This window comes from Melanostigma gelatinosum (genome assembly GCF_949748355.1).
Source record: "Melanostigma gelatinosum genome assembly, chromosome: 6".
Taxonomy (NCBI): Eukaryota; Metazoa; Chordata; class Actinopteri; order Perciformes; family Zoarcidae; genus Melanostigma; species Melanostigma gelatinosum.
In genome coordinates, this window is record NC_136639.1 from 26,861,822 (window position 1) to 26,882,311 (window position 20,490).

The 20,490-nt window shown below is 42.5% G+C and overlaps 1 protein-coding gene across 1 annotated transcript; it reads right to left on the reverse strand.

Annotated features, from left to right (window-relative positions):
* Positions 1–2,013: 2,013 nt before the first annotated feature.
* Positions 2,014–12,030, reverse strand: fxn (frataxin). Its single transcript, XM_079270606.1, has 6 exons — positions 11,865–12,030; positions 11,621–11,701; positions 11,226–11,317; positions 11,018–11,138; positions 7,825–7,922; positions 2,014–2,280 (listed from the first exon to the last, which is right to left on the reverse strand). Exons 1-6 carry the CDS (start codon positions 11,973–11,975, stop codon positions 2,142–2,144), a joined length of 642 nt encoding a protein of 213 aa, XP_079126732.1. The 5' UTR covers positions 11,976–12,030; the 3' UTR covers positions 2,014–2,141.
* Positions 12,031–20,490: the final 8,460 nt, after the last annotated feature.

Consider the following 20,490-nt stretch of genomic DNA (forward strand, 5'->3'; position numbering starts at 1 on the left):
CATAATTGTTGGAATGCCAACAATTAGCTGAAGATCCACCCTCAGGCTCTGTGGATAATTTGTTCATTTATTTTCCTCCCATTTCAGGTTTATTGTTATTGCATAACCCACCGAGGGATGGGCTGCTTAAATGGCATTAAATGGAAAAATAAAGAATTTGTTCACTCATTGACCCGAAGACGTTTGAGAAATGACGGAATAAAGAAGTGTGTTTTCCCCTCGTGGTTTCAGTGGAAGAGGCTGGTTGGTGTGTTGCTGGATTAAACCTGGCGGGAGGAAGAAACGCCAGATTCCCCGGATGAGAAAAAGGGCCATTTGGACAAGAGCGTTGTTCCATTATTCCAGCCGGATTAACAAAAACAGGGATATCACTGTCATAAATGGATGCATGGCAACACACACACACACACACACGCATCACGAGTGAGGCATATTATCGGACGCATGATCCTAATGATGGAGCCTGACCTGATCTTTTTGTTTGTAGTGTTCAAACTTAGCGATGATTGGCCATGGTCGGTTATTGTTGTTCCTTGGTCCCAGACGGTGTACGCGGTGGAATGTGATGTTGTTGACGGTCTCTGCGGATAGTATGAGTTGTTTGGACATGAATTCTTTGATTGATTTTTCGGGGTCTTCTGTGGTTTGTTCGGTAATGCCGGTGAAAACTAGATTGTCTCTCATACTACGTGCTTGTAAATCCAGGATGGTTTCTTTCATAGCTTTGTTGTCGGCAGTAACAGAGGTGAGCTGGGTGGTTATCATTTTGACAGAATGATGAAGTGACTTGTTGTCCTGAGTGAGTGAGTCGATTTGGTTCTGACTGAATTCCAGGCTGTGGCGCAGAGCCTGGAATTCCCGGTGTAGGACTTCGATAAGCGAGAGTCTGGAGTCAAAGCCGGAAAGTTGATTTTCAATGGACATGAGTATGTTGCTTACCTCGGAGCAACATGGAGGTTTTGGTGAAGTGGATGGAGTTGAAACAGTACGGGGTCTTTTGCTGTATGAAGTGGGTGTTTCTTCGGTGTCGCCGGTATTGTCCTCTTCCATGATGTAGATTCGGTTGAAGCACTCGTCAATGTATTCTTCCAGATGATCCAGTTTGATTGATATTGTAGTCCAGTTTTGAGTGGAATAGATACTGGGTGAAGGGGAAAAGAAAGAGGTTTAAGTCCGATGAGAAAGTTTGTTTCGATAGTAGTCTAGCAGCTGGGGGCCGCCATCTTGGGTCTCGCACCGTCTCGTGAGAGTTACACTCAGACACGCATCAGCTCTCACTGAATCTTTTCTGACACTTCCTGTGTTCCTGCAATTAGATAGTGTGGTTCAGCAGTTAAAGCTGTGTTCGTTGAATTGGGCTGCAATGAGAAGAATATATATTTTTGTTACTTAAAGTAAAAAATATAAATGACCTGAGGCTAGAAGTAAACAATGAACTCTATACTAAAATCAACCCGAGTACAATCAAAACATTTGAATAAAGAAAGTGTCGACAAAGTCTTCTATTGAGAAGCAACTAAACGTTAAAGGGGAACCGTCACGCTGGTGTTCAGCTTCGACCTTGTATTTGGGGTTTCTACTACGACACGTCCACACGCTGTAATGTTCACAATCCGTGTGTCTCAATACACCTGTATTCACCGATTGGTCTTCTGATGAGACAGCTGAGCTCGGCAGCTCAAGATATGTCCCCTTTAAGTCCCAAAATGATTTGATTTGACTTGGAACCTGTATGGAAGACTCTCCTCTGGCAAAGCCAGTTTCCGTCTTCCTGCTCGGTGCCACTGGTGTCTTTCACTCCACTCAAAAAGGTACAAAAGAAATGAATTAAAGCAAGTTATTGTGAGACTGAACACTGCAACGCTAAGGAGCGCACAGCAGTCTGATAATCGCGCCTCACGTCTTAGGTTGGCAAGAAAAAGAAGTTTTTTTGTCAAATATTTAATGAAATCAACATGAAATACATTTGTACATTTCATTATTATAGAACATGTAGAAAACAACACGTATAGATCACTTAGTGAATACAACTGCTGTGGAGTTGTACATTGTGTGTGTATATACACACACACACACACACACACACACACACACACAGTCTTTGGCTCTACTGTCTGCAGGTGGTGAGACAGGTGTGGGACTCAGGAGTGAGGCAGCCCTGATAGGTCCATGTTTGTGCTGAAGATGACGGAGAACTCTTTGGAGAGCAGCTGGTGGAGGCTCACGCCGTCGTGAGCGTACACCCAGCGCCCCACCGTCCAGTCGTAGCGCTTCGGTCCGCTGCAACGACAGACGTGAGGGAATTAGCTGAGATGTTGTGAACCCTCTAGAAGGACCTACATTTATTAATTATTGTGTCAGAGTATGATCAGACATCATTATCTGAATATGCTGCTGATTGTTTGGGTGCACGTGTGAAAGCGTGTCACACATTCAGATATAAATAACTGTGACCAGAGGGTGTCTGAGGAGGAGGAGGAGGAGGAGGATATAAATAAATACGGTATATGGTGTTGGTATTAAAAATATAATAATTAAGCAAAAATAAACATGCATTTGTTTTCATGGCACTATTTCAGACCACAGTTTAGGACGAAGACAAACTAAGATGCCGGGACATTTAGCTCGCTTACACGTCACTAACGCAAAAGTGTATATTGATGCACTTCTCCCAGGAGTGCATCGGGTATGAAAAAGGTGACGACGATGAAACCGCCCCGCCCAAAATGGTGCATGCAAAAAAAACAAAACATTTATACTATAAAATGTTTTCTTCATGAAGTATACTGCTGCTAGTGAGGAACGTGTACTTATTTTAACATCCAACTATATTTCAGAATAAGAATAAACACAAATATCAGTGTGTGTGTGTGTGTGTGTATGTATGTATATATATATAAATAAATAAATAAATAAAAAGTGAAAAATCTCTTCACTTTCACATCAACATGTGTGACTGCACAATGAGAAACTTTACTAATACGGCAGTGGTTCAAAGAAAAGCCGCCGGTCGTCAAACTGAAAAGCATCTCTTTATGCGATGACATAGAAAATAAAACGTGTGCGTTAGGTTTCATGAGCTCCACCGTGGCTTCTGTACTTCCTCAATATCACGCTCAATATTACTCTTCTGGTGTAAGTGTCACTTCTTATACACTTTGTTTTCTGTATTTTTACTCTTGTATCTTGGTTGTTGTATTTAACTTTATTTATTTACCGTACTCTTATTGCTGTTGTGTTCTATTTAGCAATGGTGCCAGTATTATTTATTTTACACTTAGCTGTTATTCTATTGTTCATATACGTTTATAATTACATTCTATCGTTTTTTTTGCTATTCTTCTGTTGTGATCTTTAATGAAACTCTGGCACAAAGAAAGTTCCATCTTCTCTCATCTTTTCTGATTGCTCTGCTTTAAAGCAGGACGATCAGGAGCGGGGCTATTCAGGAGCGGGGCTATTCAGGAGCGGGGCTATTCAGGAGCGGGGCTATTCAGGAGCGGGGCTATTCAGGAGCGGGGCTATTAAGACAAGGCAAGGCAAGTTTATTTGTATAGCACATTTCAACAACAAGGTAATTCAAAGTGCTTCACATAAAACCATTAAAAGCATCAAAACATAAGGCAAAAGAAAAGGAGATTTAAAAACAATTAAGAACATTCATTAAAACATTAAAAAACAGTACAAGAAATAAAATGCAGTAGTAAAATTCAGAAATGCAGGAAATTGATTAATATATGAATTGAATGTGGTTCAATTAAAGGCAGCAGCAAACAGAAAAGTTTTCAATCTTGATTTAAATGAGCTGAGGGTCTCAGCAGACCTGCAGCTTTCTGGGACTTTGTTCCAGATATGTGGAGCAGAAAAACTGAACGCTGCTTCTCCATGTTTAGTTCTGACTCTGGGAACAGAAAGTAGACCGGTCCCAGACGACCTGAGGGGTCGGGATGGTTCATAAGGTAGCAGCAGATCGGAGATGTATTTTGGCCCTAAACCATTCAGTGCTTTGTAAACCAACAGCAGGATTTTAAAGTCAATTCTTTGTTGGACAGGAAGCCAGTGCAAAGACCTCAGAACTGGAGTGATGTGATCCACCCTCCTGGTCTTAGTGAGGACTCGAGCTGCAGCGTTCTGAATCAGCTGCAGCTTTCTGACGGACTTTTTACAGAGACCTGTAAACACACCGTTACAGTAGTCCAGTCTGCTGAAGATAAATGCGTGGACAAGTTTTTCCAAATCCTGTTGAGACATAAGTCCTCTAATCCTTGATATATTCTTCAGGTGATAGTAGGCTGATTTTGTAATTGTCTTGATATGGCTGTTCAGGTTGAGGTCTGAATCCATAACTACACCTAGATTTCTGGCTTGGTTTGTGGGTTTTAACATCAGTGACTGAAGCTGAGCGGTGATTTTCAATTGTTCGTCCTTGGTACCAAAAACAATTACTTCTGTTTTATCTTTGTTTAATTGAAGAAAATTCTGGCACATCCAGTTGTTGATTTGTTCAATGCAGTTACCCATCCCTTGTATGGGATTATAGTCCCCTGGTGACATAGTTATGTAGATTTGTGTATCGTCTGCATAATTATGATAACACACTTTGTTGTTTTTCATAATCTGAGCTAGTGGAAGCATGTAGATGTTGAACAGAAGAGGCCCCAGTATTGAACCTTGGGGAACACCACATGTCATTTTAGTCAGCTCCGATGTGTAATCAGCTACAGACACAAAGTATTCTCGGTCCTTCAAGTAGGATTCAAACCAATTAAGTGCTGTGCCAGAGAGTCCCACCCAGATTTTTAGTGTTTCTAGGAGGATGGCATGGTCGACCGTGTCGAATGCAGCACTGAGATCTAGTAAGACTAAGACTGAACTTCTGCCATTGTCTATGTTTAAGTGGATGTCGTTGAAAACCTTAACAAGAGCAGTTTCAGTGCTGTGGTGCTGTCGAAAGCCTGACTGGAAAACATCAAAGCAGTTATTTACGGCCAAGAAGTCGGTCAGCTGTTGGAAAACCGCTTTTTCAATTATTTTACTCAAAAATGGGAGGTTTGATATTGGCCTATAATTTTTCATCGTTGCGGAGTCTAAACTAACCTTCTTTAGGAGCGGTTTAATAACTGCAGTTTTTAGGGCTTGTGGGAAGACACCTGAGAGAAGGGATGTGTTTACAATTTGTAAAAGATCAGTGGTCATGCAGTTTGAAATATTTTTGAAAAAGTGTGTTGGCAAGCAGCAGGAGGATGACTTCAGATGTTGTATGATGTCTTCTAGGCTTCTACGGTCGATTGAATGAAATTGTGTCATGATATTTGAATGGATGTTATTCAGAGATCGGGACAACACATATCCTGTGGTTGGTGTGGAGGCACTGACTGTCTAATTTTCAGAATTTTGTCAGTAAAAAGGGAGGCAAATTGATTGCATGCCCAAGTGGATTGGAGCTCAGCAGCTACCGACACTGGAGGGTTTGTTAGCCTGTCGACGGTAGCAAATAAGGCGCGTGTGTTGTTCTTGTTTTTGGTTATGATGTCAGAGAAGAATGACTGCCTTGCATTTCTAAGTTCCAAATTATATTTGCGAAGTCTCTCTTTATAGATGTCACAGTGAACCTGGAGATTAGTTTTTCGCCACCTGCGCTCAGCTTTCCGACACTCTCGTTTCTCTATTTTGACCAGCGTAGCATTTCTCCAAGGAGATCTTTGCTTACCCGAGACAACCTTCACTTTAGTGGGTGCAATGGCATCAATAATATTTTTTACTTTAAAATTGAAGCCATCTACAAGCTCATTGACTGAGAGGCAAGAGAGGGCTGGTGTGGAGGAGAACTTCTGAATAAATTGTTCACTGGTGTTTTCAGAGATGTAACGCTTTGTCACAACCTTGGTTTGGACATTTGTGTGCAAGGAGATTGCACTCCCAAAGAAAACACAGAAATGATCAGAGAGTGCAACATCAGTCACAGCAACCTTGGAAATGTTTACACCTTTGGTGATGATTAGGTCCAGAGTGTGCCCCCTGTTGTGGGTGGGTCCTGTCACATGCTGAGTCAGATCATAGTTATCAAGGACACCACATAGTTCTATATAATCTCTGTCCTGGGGATTATCAACATGGATATTAAAATCACCAACAATAACAACACAGTCAAAATCAATACAGATTACAGACAGCAGTTCAGTAAACTCATCAAAGAAGGTTGCACAGTATTTAGGCGGTCTGTAAATGTTTAGGAATAAAGCTTGAGTGGAATTCAGAGCCACATATTCAAAAGAACTAAAATGACCAAAGGACATCTGCTTGCATTGAAGAGAATCATTAAATAAAATAGCAACTCCACCTCCTTTCTTATGCGCTCTTGTTTCGCTCATGAAACTGAAGTTGGGAGGTGTTGATTCAATAAGACCAGCTGCACTGTTATCTTGATTTAACCAAGTTTCAGTTAAAAACAAAATGTCCAGTTTGTGCCGAACAATAAAATCATTGATTAAAAATGTTTTTCCTGACAGAGACCTGACATTTAATAAAGCTAGGTTTAATGTGGTTAAAACACTCTGGACCTAATCATCACCAAAGGTGTAAACATTTCCAAGGTTGCTGTGACTGATGTTGCACTCTCTGATCATTTCTGTGTTTTCTTTCAGAGTGCAATCTCCTTGCACACAAATGTCCAAACCGAGGTTGTGACAAAGCATTACATCTCTGAAAACACCAGTGAACTATTTATTCAGAAGTTCTCCTCCACACCAGCCCTCTCTTGCCTCTCAGTCAATGAGCTTGTAGATGGCTTCAATTTTAAAGTTAAAAATATTATTGATGCCATTGCACCCACTAAAGTGAAGGTTGTCTCGGGTAAGCAACGATCTCCTTGGAGAAATGCTACGCTGGTCAAAATAGAGAAACGAGAGTGTCGGAAAGCTGAGCGCAGGTGGCGAAAAACTAATCTCCAGGTTCACTGTGACATTAAGGAGTGGGGCTATTCAGGAGCGGGGCTATTAAGGCGCGGGGCTATTAAGGCGCGGGGCTATTCAGGAGCGGGGCTATTCAGGAGCGGGGCTATTCAGGAGCGGGGCTATTCAGGAGCAGGGCTATTCAGGAGCGGGGCTATTCAGGCGCGGGGCTATTCAGGAGCGGGGCTATTCAGGAGCGGGGCTATTAAGGAGCGGGGCTATTCAGGAGCGGGGCTATTCAGGAGCGGGGCTATTCAGGAGCGGGGCTATTCAGGAGCGGGGCTATTCAGGAGCGGGGCTATTCAGGAGCGGGGCTATTAAGGAGCGGGGCTATTAAGGAGCGGGGCTATTAAGGAGCGGGGCTATTTCTATTTGTGTTCCTGGTGATCAGCACAGCTGGGTGATGTGGTCGATTGTGCGTTAGCATGTTGGGACGTGTGGCCAGCTCGTTCTCTCTCCCGATGAAGCTGCGGTCGGGTCTCGCAGCTCGTTCGGGTTTACGTTCATGCTAGCCAGCGAGCGGTTAGCTAACAGCGGGCGGGTAAAAGTTTCCGGGCTGAACTCGCGTTGTTTGGGATGATCGTTCAAATCGTTGCCGTGCGCAGACGGGTGAGACTAAGTGGATGTCCAGCGCTGGGAATCCTTTTCTCTTTGGTTTGGTCAGGCTCGCTGCACAGACCAGACAGCTGCAGACAGATGCTGGTGTTGCAGACGGCGCTTCCTCCTACGAGGGCGCTGAGGCAGGCAAAGTGAGAAGCACTGTGTGAGACGGTGCGCGTGTCACGCTCAGTGCGGAGCCGAACAGCCGGCTCTCGTGTGTGTGTGTGTGTGTGTGTGTGTGTGTGTGTGTGTGTGTGTCAGGTGTGCGTCTCACCTGGTGGGAGAAGAAAGCCAGATCTGTCTGTTGGGCGTCTGTTTGTTGATGACGTAGGTGCCGTGGTCTCTGCCCACCTTCACTGTGAGCACTCCACTCTGTACACGAGCACAGTTCAACAACAGACAACAAACCCGAATATTATTACAGCTTAGAGGGCTTATTTTCACATTCCACATTAGAACATACCGATATTGTCTGAGGGACACTTTTTGAGGCAATAGTCTTTGGAAATGTACTAATTCACTTATTCACACAATTTAATTTACATTTTTATCTGGAATACAGTTAAAATTAATAATTTGATTTAATATTGATTCATTTTGAATGTGAAAAATGTGGACGTATTTTAGACCTGACAATGTGGTGCTCTGTGAGCTCTAGAATTGGAAATGGCTCATCAGAGCAGCACAAGTGTACATAAAGATTAGTACATTGAATCAACATCTTTCTATATTTCTGTCTTCAGTGTAGCGCTGGAGACCGGAAACAGGGGGAAACGGTTCTATCTGTACCAGGCGCCAACCTCCAGGTCAAAAGAGTGACCTGTCCCTCCGTCCTGAATGTGTCTCCTGCTCTCTGGTCCTCTCTACCTGTCCCTCCGTCCTGAATATGTCTCCTGCTCTCTGGTCCTCTCAACCTGTCCCTCCGTCCTGAATACGTCTCCTGCTCTCTGGTCCTCTCTACCTGTCCCTCCGTCCTTAATATGTCTCCTGCTCTCTGGTCCTCTCTACCTGTCCCTCCGTCCTGAATATGTCTCCTGCTCTCTGGTCCTCTCTACCTGGCCCTCCGTCCTGAATATGTCTCCTGCTCTCTGGTCCTCTCTACCTGGCCCTCCGTCCTGAATATGTCTCCTGCTCTCTGGTCCTCTCTACCTGTCCCTCCGTCCTGAATACGTCTCCTGCTCTCTGGTCCTCTCTACCTGTCCCTCCGTCCTGAATACGTCTCCTGCTCTCTGGTCCTCTCTACCTGTCCCTCCGTCCTGAATATGTCTCCTGCTCTCTGGTCCTCTCTACCTGTCCCTCCGTCCTTAATATGTCTCCTGCTCTCTGGTCCTCTCTACCTGTCCCTCCGTCCTTAATATGTCTCCTGCTCTCTGGTCCTCTCTACCTGTCCCTCCGTCCTGAATATGTCTCCTGCTCTCTGGTCCTCTCTACCTGTCCCTCCGTCCTTAATATGTCTCCTGCTCTCTGGTCCTCTCTACCTGTCCCTCCATCCTGAATATGTCTCCTGCTCTCTGGTCCTCTCTACCTGTCCCTCCGTCCTGAATATGTCTCCTGCTCTCTGGTCCTCTCTACCTGTCCCTCCGTCCTGAATATGTCTCCTGCTCTCTGGTCCTCTCTACCTGTCCCTCCGTCCTGAATATGTCTCCTGCTCTCTGGTCCTCTCTACCTGTCCCTCCGTCCTGAATATGTCTCCTGCTCTCTGGTCCTCTCTACCTGTCCCTCCGTCCTGAATATGTCTCTTGCTCTCTGGTCCTCTCTACCTGTCCCTCCGTCCTGAATATGTCTCCTGCTCTCTGGTCCTCTCTACCTGGCCCTCCGTCCTGAATATGTCTCCTGCTCTCTGGTCCTCTCTACCTGGCCCTCCGTCCTGAATATGTCTCCTGCTCTCTGGTCCTCTCTACCTGGCCCTCCGTCCTGAATATGTCTCCTGCTCTCTGGTCCTCTCTACCTGTCCCTCCGTCCTGAATATGTCTCCTGCTCTCTGGTCCTCTCTACCTGTCCCTCCGTCCTGAATATGTCTCTTGCTCTCTGGTCCTCTCTACCTGGCCCTCCGTCCTGAATGTGTCTCCTCCTCTCTGATAGGTCAGCGTAGGTCTCTCACCATTTCTGTGCATCTCCGGGATTTACAGTTTTTAAGCCTGCAGCCGGATAAACTTGAGTCGTCTGCCAGCGAGAACAGACTAAGTGTGTCGATTCTACTGGGCAAGGAATCAATCAGGCAACAGAGCCCGGCAGCCAAACAGCAAAGAGCTTTATGGAGCACGGAGGGGTAACGGGCTGTGAACAGCCCCTCTACCAACACTCCTACAGCTCACTCTCCTCTGGCCAGTGGAAGTTTGAGAGCCTGATGGGATTTATCGACACAGAGTTCACGTCCTTTTTTTGTACAAACTGCTTGTTTTTCTTACCAGATCTGCTGTTTTGATTTACAGAATATGATTTTACTCGGCAAACATTTCCAGAAGCAACAGATGTTCCGATGAAGGCTGTGATATGAGTAATAAAATAATGATATAACTATAGCCATGTGTTTATGTTAACTCACAATGTATTCAGGCTACCAGGTAGAGGGCTCAGAGCACTGTGGCCATTCTACTCATCCAGAGTAACGAGCACAATGATTTGTGCAAGGAACTTGCATCGATGATTTTCAGTCGTCTTGTTTCATATTTTATGAGCCGGGCCACACTTGACTTCATGCCGGCGCTGCATGTCTGTGCTTAAGACGTCGTAGTTAACTCCAGCTTCTTGAGGACTTGTTTCAGCCCTACTAGACGTGGATTTATAGTAACCAGGATACTGTGGGTCATGTGAACACGTCCTCCGATTTACAGTGATGGGTTGAAAAAAAAAATCATGTATGTCGGTTGAAATCCAACCGCGGTGTTGTTAAACCAGTCTGGAGATGCAGCGAGTAGAAGAGCTACGAGTAAGTTAAAGTAACTAAACTAAAGTCAGCTAACAGCTAGGCTAATTCATTCAGGAAGTGCCCTGTCCTATAGCTGCTGTGTGAACACTTCACTTTTCTAGACTACAGCACACCTGTAATGCGCTGCAGAGGGATTTGTGTTTGGTTATCGTACTGTCTATTGAGGTGGCTCACACAGACAGTGGAATTGAAAAGATGCAGCTTTCTATACTGTAAACTGTCGCAGTCTGATTTTGAAACGGGGCTTTCTAAATAAAAAGGGGGTTGAGAATTATATGAAAACTATATGAAAAAGTTGCTACGTCATGTAGACAATTGAGGACACGATTCACTGAGACGCATTGAGAATCGCTGTGCTTTTGAAACGTTCGACAGGCGGCGAATTCGTAATGGAATTGTGAGGGGGGGGGGGGACACGGGCGGACAACCCGATATCATAATGTCTCCGGCCATGAACCTGCCAATAGTGGGTAAACATATTAAGTACTGCAGTCAGATGACCCAAAGTGACCGTAAAAACGGAAATAGACGGACTTACGGAGTAGACAACGTCGTAGTCCGCTCCAGTGAAAGCTTCATCCATCAGGTCCTCAAAATAATCGGTCAGGGCGCCCATTGTCTCCTCTGCCAGCTTGTCATACGCACCTTCAGACAGCTCACTAGTAGAGGGCGACACAAAGCTACATATTAGTTTCAAACATGTAACCCGGACATGGCGATGCTGAGAGAATGAAAGTGTGGGCCACCTTTTCTGCACAGGGGGGGGTTTCTCCAGCCTCGGTGGTGTCAGGTGGATGTTCTTCCTCCACCGAACACCATCAGCTCTGCTCTCCAACCGCTGAGGACAGACCGTAAACAACAAGGACTCATTAGTTATCATCAGAAGTGTACGTGTCCATTGCTGTGCTGCGTATGCGCCTTGTAGAATATTTACCGTCAACTTTGATATAACTTTATCTCATAAAGATAGCTGATAAGGGAATCCGTGTGCGACGGTTCCGTTTGACTTCACGCGGTTTAGTTGTAAACTGTGTGTGTGGCGGGATTTAGGAGAAGTCAGCATTAAAGCGCGTCCTGTGAGTTTCCTTCGTACAAATCCTTAAACTTCTGAGTCTGGTCCCGGAAGCAGAACTTCACTTACTTTGTTTTGAGGATGACGGATGGGATGCAGCGCGTGCGTGGTAAGCGGACGAACCCCCGTCAGGTGAGACAAGCTCCTGAGCTAGAATATTAAACAACGTTAACATGCGGGTCAATACACAGAGTCAGTGAGCTGCGATATATGACACAACAACGGACGTTAGCTTACTAGCGTTAAGTGACGCCGTTAGCTAACGTCGGCTAGCTACATAACATGAACTGTGCCGTGCGTCGGCGAACGTTACCTGGTTAAACAGGTTCCTGGTGCTCTGCGATGTCAGCATGTTGAGTTGCGTGTTCGCGAGGTCACATATCACGTGCGAATAAATACAAGGCGTTCGAGTGAGAAAGAGCATAGTAGTACACCAGAGATGCTCGCTATGGGCACAGCGTTCACGCCGCTGTCCTGTGTCTGTGTTGTTGGTTTTTTCTTCTTCGTGTATATTGGCACGCCGCCACTTAACGTTCAATGTCCATACTGCCACCTAGTGGATGGGAGTGTAACGCGCCTCTTCTTCTTTTTCACCGGTTGCGGCGGAAAAGTAAAAACATTACCTCCTAACGTCCATTCCTAACCACTTTTCCTTGACCTCTAGAGGAGAAACTACAACGAAGGACTACAAAAAGCGCAACTAAAACATGACCCCATGAAATCTGTTGTTCTGTTGCATGCAGGCTTTATGAAGAGCTTCTTCTGTGAGAGGCTGTTCAATATCAATATTTCCTTTGTGCAATGATGTTGATTCAATTGTTTGGGTATATTTAACAGTTTAATCATCTATGTAATGATAAAAATGTTTTAACATGTCCTCATCATATTTTCTGTGAGATATGTTGCTGTTAGAAAGTTCATTTGTCTGGATGTCTGAACACATTGACCTATTTGTTCTAGTACAAAGGTCACTTTTTATCTTAGTGGGGACAAACAACCAACGTGTTCTTTCTGCAATCAACTGCTTCTTGTTAGACTAAACATTTCTGCCTTAGTCTCCGGTGTGTTATCTGTCTCCTCTGTGCTGGCCTGCCGGCCGGTATAAATAGCTTGTTTTTATTCTGCGTCTCTAGAGCATTTTCACAGTTCACTGCAATACGTGGTTGTGTTTTGTGTTCTCTGTTTGCAAACATTAAATTTACTTTTTGAAACTTTGATCATTCATCAAGACTCTGTTTTATGTTAAACACTTTGGATAAAACCAATTTCACTCCTGAACTTTTGAAGGAAATATTCCACAACATCTATCATAGGCCTAGCTTGTTTTGTTTTTACTGACGCTTTTTGTTATTGAGAATGTGTTCATTGACAGTTTGCTATATTAACTGATCATTTTATTTCGTTTTTTTAAACTTATTTGTTACATGTTTGAAGTAAATACATATGAAATGAAACGTAAGGATTTGTCACTGCTGTTCATATTTATCAACATGAATCCCACTACTTTATGACTGTATGAGTAGATTAGCACATAGTTTGTTTTCATGGGCGGCCGAATGGTGCGTCACTTTAAATTTTGCTGCCGCAAGGAATTGTGGGGCGGAATTTTGTAAACGAAGGTCCAGCATTTCCTATGCTAAAGGAGACGGCACAAAATGTGTACAAAGAGACACAAATGACAACAAAAAGACCCAAAATAGACCCAAAATGATAACACAAAGAGATATAAAGAAGGCCAAAATACACAAAAATTACTGCACAGAGACACAAAGCCAAAAAAAAAAAAAACTAAATGAAAACGAAAAGACACAAAATGACCATAAAGAGACATAAAATAACTACAAAGAGATCCAAAGTCGGTGTGTCTTGCAGTAAGCAGGAGAGGTGGCGGGGCCTCTGGCCCATGGCCTCCTTGTCTCATAATCCACCCATGTCCACATACAGTTCTTTCAACCCAGAGACAGCAGCCTGTACACACACAGTGTGAATGTGGAACCATCTCACCGACAGTGTCAGCATTCAGGACATTAAAGATTTATTGCAGGGTTCCTGCACCATGCCATTATTAGGATTTTTATATCAGTCTGAGTTTCATGTGTACCTGAAACAACCCTACAAACACGACGTCATCATATTCATGCTACGCAGTGGTGTATAGTAACGAAGTAGAAATACTTCGTTACTGTACTTAAGTCGTTTTTTTGGATATCTGTACTTTACTTTACTCTTTATATTTCTGTTGACTTTTACTTTTACTGAACTACATTTTGCAAAGAAAACTGATACTTTGACTCCGATACATTTCCCCTGAAACCTTCGTTACTCGCTACAAAATCAAATCTATCTTCAGAAACAAAATGAATGATGAGAGCAGCGTCGGGGACTGTGGTGGAACACAGACTGCACGCAAGCAGGTTTGTGAATCAGTGGTCCGAGCAGCAAGTTAAATCATTGGTTAATCACGTTCATGCGCAAACAAGTGCTCTCAAAGCCGCGGTGCTGTGATGCCCAGTGATGCCAGGATGCTACATGCTATAAGCTAGCGAGCGACTACATGAGTAGAGTTCCACACAGGACGGGTGGGATGAGGAGAGGTGGATGGTCAAACTAACACTGTATTTCCTCCAGGAGGCCGCAGTTTGTGCCGTGTGTGAAACGAGAAGCCAATGTTGATTTATTTGTGACGTCACTTCCGTACTTAAGCAACGCCACTTCCGTAGATATTTTAACGCAAACCACGATCTTTTCCGAAACCTAACTAAGTAGTTTCATCGCCTAAACCTTAGTTGTTTCCTGTGAAGATGGAAGTTTATTTTGAAAAGACAGTATGCATGTAACAAGCCAAAACAGACTCATGTTGCTGGACTTTTGCAGGAAAAACGCCCAAAAAATGAGGAGTAACTTTTCGTAAGATATCAATAAAACGGGGATGAATTTATGTTATATTATATTATATACAAGAGAGTGACATGAGAAGATCAATCTCATGTCTGTCAGTTAAATCAGCTATAATCACTCTTTTAAAGTGATTAGTGACTCGTCTAAAACATTTAAAACAGGAATAACTTCAATAGAATCATTCTATACACTGTAGCTTCTTTACATTCTAACAGAACGTAAATAAGTTACATTCTAATACAATGTAGATTCTTTACATTCTAATAGAATTGTCTTTTGAAGATGAACAGTTTCAAGTAATGACTGGGTTACTTTCGGTGCTGCTTTAGTATTGATCATGTTTTGATATTTGAGTCATGTTGTGGATGATCAGATGGAGTTATGATGGTAGCAGTCGCCCAATTGCAGATTCAGCTTGAGCAAAACCTTTGCCTATTGTGTTCAAATCAGGCCCACAGGAGTTTACAAGGCAGGTGTCCTTTCTCACAACACTGACCTGATGCATCAAGTGGATATGTTTTGCTGAACATAATATTATGCATTGGTCCTCTACATCCTCTAGTCTAATGAGCATACTTATAAACGCAACTCCTTCATAGTGTCATATTGCTTTTCAGAGAATTATGATGATAAGTTCATAGTAGATGCAAAAGTATACTTATGTACAACATATTATGTTGAACATTGTTGCTCCTGGATGGATCACAGCCAACCCAATTATGTTCAACACAGCTCCATGTCCTTGGTCATGGTGCCACAGCACTTAAAAGAATAAACTTCATAATTCTCAAAATTCTGACCCTTTGCTTTTTCATTAACAGCATTTACTTGTACTTTTACTTTCAATACTTAAGTACATTTAATATCAGAAAATTACTTTTGATACTTAAGTACAATAAATATCAGATACTTTAAGACTTTTACGCAAGTAGTATTCTAATAGTTGACTTTTTACTTTTACTGGAGTCGTTTTCCAGTAAGGTATCTTTACTTTCACTCAAGTATGGCTTTTGAGTACTTTATACACCACTGATGCCACGTCACAATGTACCTAAAGCGTTAAAGAGGATAACTGAGGTTGTGTCTGTTCACCAATACCTGCTCTGTTACTTACAACCAAACTGCACACCAGCTTCACTCCCACCGTCATTATTCATTACTCTGCAGCCGTCCTACCGGTGGTTAGCCAATCAGTGCGCTCTCAGCTGGTGAGATGTGTCGGGCCCTCGTCTGATTGGCCGGAAGCTTCTCTGGTGAGGGCCTGGCACCGAGAGATCAGTGGAGGATCTCTGACCCAGACCTCTGCTGAGGGGATCCATTGGACAGGATGTGGTGGTGGGGGGGGGGGGAGTTAAAGCCGAGTGATCTCATTAGAAGGGAAACTTTCACTAACCAGTAGCTGTCATTCATAGATTACATTAGATCTGTGCCGAGGCAGAGCTGCCGGGATCCGCAGGCCGACACAAGATCTAATGCTTGCTGCATTAGAGAGAGATTTTAAAAGTCACAACCACACGATGATGATTTAAGTCTGACAAAAAGAACGTGAGAATAATGTGGGATTTGTAGTAAATTAGTTATTTTTAATTAATATTATTCTATTCATTTAAAAGGAAAAGTTTGATGGAACATAATAGAAGTTGTTAAACTATAAATAGGAACAAGAAGAAGCACCATGAATGAACTGTTGAGCAGTTATTGAGGAATAAATGTGATTATGCAAAAATGTGTCTTAATGCATCGCGTGTAGTAGTAGAAGTATTATTAGCAGTATAAGTATTAGTAGCATTTGAATAAGTACTAGTTGTAGCAGTCGTGATATTTGTAGTAGCAATAGTAGTAGAAGTTGTAGTCGAAGTATTAGTAATTAGAAGAAGTAGTAGAAGTAGTAGTATCAGTAGTCGTAGTAATAGCTGTAGTAGTGGTCGTAGTAACTTTCAAATCCTTCAACTTCCTCATACTTTCAGCTACAGACACCATTTCAACATGTTGCAGCTATGATTATGTCTCCTCTCCCCCACCCAGCACCACCCTTTCAAAATAAAAGCCCCATGGATTAACTGTATTTAAACACGCTCAAAATAAGGCTTTTTTGTTAAAAAATGAAATGCTCTTACTAATACTGCGACAACTACTGCTGCTGCTGCTAATATAGTATTACTACTACTGCTACTACTACTTCTACTATAACCTTTGCTGTTGCTGCTATTACTACTACTGCTACTACTGCTACCATCAATATTAGTACTACCACTACTGCTATTACTACCACTACTACTATTACTTATACGACAACTGCTACCACTACTTCTATTCATGCTACTAAAAGTAGTAATACTACTACAGCTATTAGTATGACTGCTACTAGTACTACTACTACTACTGCTACATCTTCTACTGCCATTACTATTACTTCTACTACTACTACTGTGATATTGAATACTATGACCAATACTACAGCTATTACTATGACTACTGATACTACGTCTTCTACTACTTCTAATTACTAATACTTCCACTACTAACAATACTTCTACTACAACTACAACTTCTACTACTACTACAAATATCACTACTACTACTACTAGTACTTATTCTAATGCTACTAATACTTCTACTCATAATACTTCTACTACAACTTATACTACTACAAATATCACCACTGATGAATTTATTTAAGCCACAGAAACTGTTCAAACATCAAAATGTTCAGCTCTTTCAGGAGAGGTGTGATATGACTTTTTCTATTTCTAACCTTTAAACTTTTTGAATTATTAAGCTTTTAGCAACTTTTTTTTTGAATGGGATCTCTATGGAGAATATTTACAAATCCTCTTAAACTTCTTCAACTTTCAAATCCTTCAACTTCCTCATACTTTCAGCTACAGACACCATTTCAACTTTCAAATGTTGAGAAAACCCTCAACTATTGCCAACATGATTCAGCTTTTTGATATCTTTTAAACTTTTTGAACTGCAGCAATTTAACTTTTCTGACTTTATAATGGGTGTGTATTGCGCAGCTTAGAGTGCGTGATGTCACCGCTAGAGTGAAGAGCAGCTTGAGATTCTTATGAAAAAACATTTGTGTTTTGCCACTGTGTACACAATCTTAGTCTTCGGGATCTTTAGAGGTCTAAATACTAATACTTATACTACAACTATGACTTCTACTACTACTATTACAAATATCACTACTGCTACTACTCCTACTTATTCTAATGCTACTAATACTTCTACTACTAATAATACTTATACTTCAACTACAACTTCTACTACAAATATCACTACTTCTGAAATTTGTTTAAGCTACAGAAATTGTTCAAATATCAAGATGTTCAGCTCTTTCAGGAGAGGGGTGCTTTGACTTTTCATTTTTGTAATCTTTAAACTTTTTGAATTAAGCTTTTTGCAATTTTCTTTTGAATGGGATCTCTATGGAGAAAATCTTCAAATCCTGTTATACTTCAACTTTCAAAGTCTTCTTCTTCCTCATACTTTCAGCTACAGACACCATAGTTAGACATTTCAACTAGAAGGTTTTTCAGCAGTGCAGTTTAAATGCTTTCGGGCTTCAACATTTTTCAGACAGATAGTCTCCCATTTCTTAATTTTCAGCAATTTTTTGTATATATATTGTATATATATATGTTACAAATAAGGTGTATATATATATATATATATATATACACACACAACTTCACGTTCATTTATTTTGTTGTTCAGCAGAAGGTTCATTTCCCTCAGAGGCCGGTCTGCCCGTCAGACCTCGGAGCACTGACACACAGATCCAGCTGGTCCTGAGGGTCTGCGTCCTGGAGGACTCTCGGACCGTCGTGCTGTCGGACCGTCGTGCTCTCGAACACCGGTTTGTTTTATAAGCCAGCAGAGCGTCTTATTTTTACAGCCGTGGTGATAAAAGTTAAAAAACTCCTTCAGTTTTTAAGAAGTCCCGGTTCAGGAGGTGAGGTGTCCTGTGTTAAACGGATTACATACCGCCGCTCTGCCCTCCTTGGTGGTTACGGACTACACACCGCCGCTCTGCCCTCCTTTGTGTTAAACGGACTACACACGCCGTCAAGCTGCCAGCCCTCCGGTGTCGAGCCACGGGACTCACACCGTCGATCTGCCTACTCTCTGGTGTCGGACCACGGGCGCCACACCTTCCTGTCCTCTTTATTCAGGCTAAATAAAACCTGTTTATATCAACTCCTGTCTCCTGTGGTCTTGCGTTTGGGTCCTACCTGTGAACTCCTGTGACACATGACATCTGGAAATTGCTGAACATGACTGAAAATTATTGCAAACTGCTTTATTACGATGTATTGAACACTCTTAGTGATAAAGAAAGTGAATATATAGTATATGTTACATAGTATATCAAATTAGAATAGAGCAGTGCAAAATCTGGTTCCAAAAATCAGAAATTTGTTTGAAATTCTGTACTCGGACCTCATTTTATGCTGGCCTGCTAAGTAAAATTAGCTTGGACTACAAACCTGTTATTCTATGACTGGAGTGATTTTAGGGTTCATTAGGCATTATTTCAAAAAAACAAAACAAAAAAAAAGGTCAATGCAGGTGCTTTTTTTCAGGCGCACATGAAGCTTTTTCAGTTTGAGCTGTGCCATAAGTGTATCAGTTATTAACCAGTAACATACACAATTACATGACGAACACATCTCACAAGTGTTACCTGTATTCTGGAATCAAAATTATTCAAATAGACCATTTAGTTAGAGCTGGGGACTCTGAGTATGGGAATGCAATTTTCGAACAGAGGCCTAAAAATAGGGCTGTAAAGGTTTTCTAGGAACCTTTGATTTTTGTTAATTACCTTGCACCACCTTCGCCTAGCCTGCCCTAGTGACTCCTCATGACATTACAGTAGACAGACGGATAGAAAGAGGGATGAAAGAAAGGATGGTTGCACTCTCCGAAAACTGGTTTCAGCTCTCCCATTTAGTTTACTCTTGTTCAGTATTTTTACACAGTTGACAGTTTTTACCTGATTCAATTAATTTTTGTATAGCCCAAAATTACAAAGTTGCCTTAGAGGTCTTTACAATCAGTACACATGCGACATCCTCTGTCCCGGAACTCTCACATCGGAACAGGCAAAACCCTTTAACGGGGAGAAAAGAGGGAGAGACCTGTGGGAGAGCAACAGAGGAGGGATCCCTCTCCCAGGATGGACAACAGTGCAATAGATGTCATGTGTACAAAATGAACAGCATAACAGAGTTACAACACATATGACAGAACCACGGCAGGAGGCAAGACCATAGTCCAGGTATAACCAGGATACACGGAAACCTGCGAGGCGAGAAAGCACAGCGTCTCCAGGGAAGAAGCAAAGTTAGTAATGTGTGTTGAAGGTATCGTGTCAGACAAAGAGTCAGTCAGACAGACGGCGTCAGAAAAAAAAGTCAGACAGAGTGAGACAGAAAGTCAGTAAGACTCATAGACAGACAGCGTCAGAGAGACAGTCACACAGAAAGTCAGTCAGACAGTAAGTCATTAAGACAGACAGAAAGTCAGACAGACAGAGTCAGAGAGACGGTGTGACAATGACCCTCTCCATTGCAGGCATTTGTGGACTGTTCGAGACAATAAGAGACTCACACACCGAGTTGAATGTTTATTGTATGATTTCTGATGTGGTCTCAGGAGTAATTATTAGTGATGTTACGAGATGTGCCGACGCTTCGAAGCGTGTGTCGAGTAATGGAGGGGGCGTTTCCTTGAAGCGCGTATCGAGGCTTGCTTCATTTAGGGGAGGAGCCAAGAATGATGACGTCCGAAGCCTCGCTACCCGGCTGTACCACGTGACTGCTTCGGGAAGTGGTTCAGATTTTGCCGAGAGGTTTGACAGCAATATAAACCACTCAGGCTCCATTCAAAATGTGGGTTGTTGGTGGAGAGTTGTGAGTTTGGATAGTTTGGATGGCGTTTATATAGTTTGGAGAGTTTAGAGAGAGATAGTTTGGATGGCGTTTATATAGTTTGGAGAGTTTAGAGAGAGATAGTTTGGATAGCGT

Coding starts and splice junctions, on each gene's coding strand:
- fxn (XM_079270606.1), bottom strand. CDS start 11,975: ATGCTCTTTCTCACTCGAACGCCTTGTATTTATTCGCACGTGATATGT. Junction 11,318..11,620: donor TCCGTCATCCTCAAAACAAA/GTAAGTGAAGTT, acceptor GTCTGTCCTCAG/CGGTTGGAGAGCAGAGCTGA. Junction 2,281..7,824: donor TGGCTTTCTTCTCCCACCAG/GTGAGACGCACA, acceptor CTGTCGTTGCAG/CGGACCGAAGCGCTACGACT.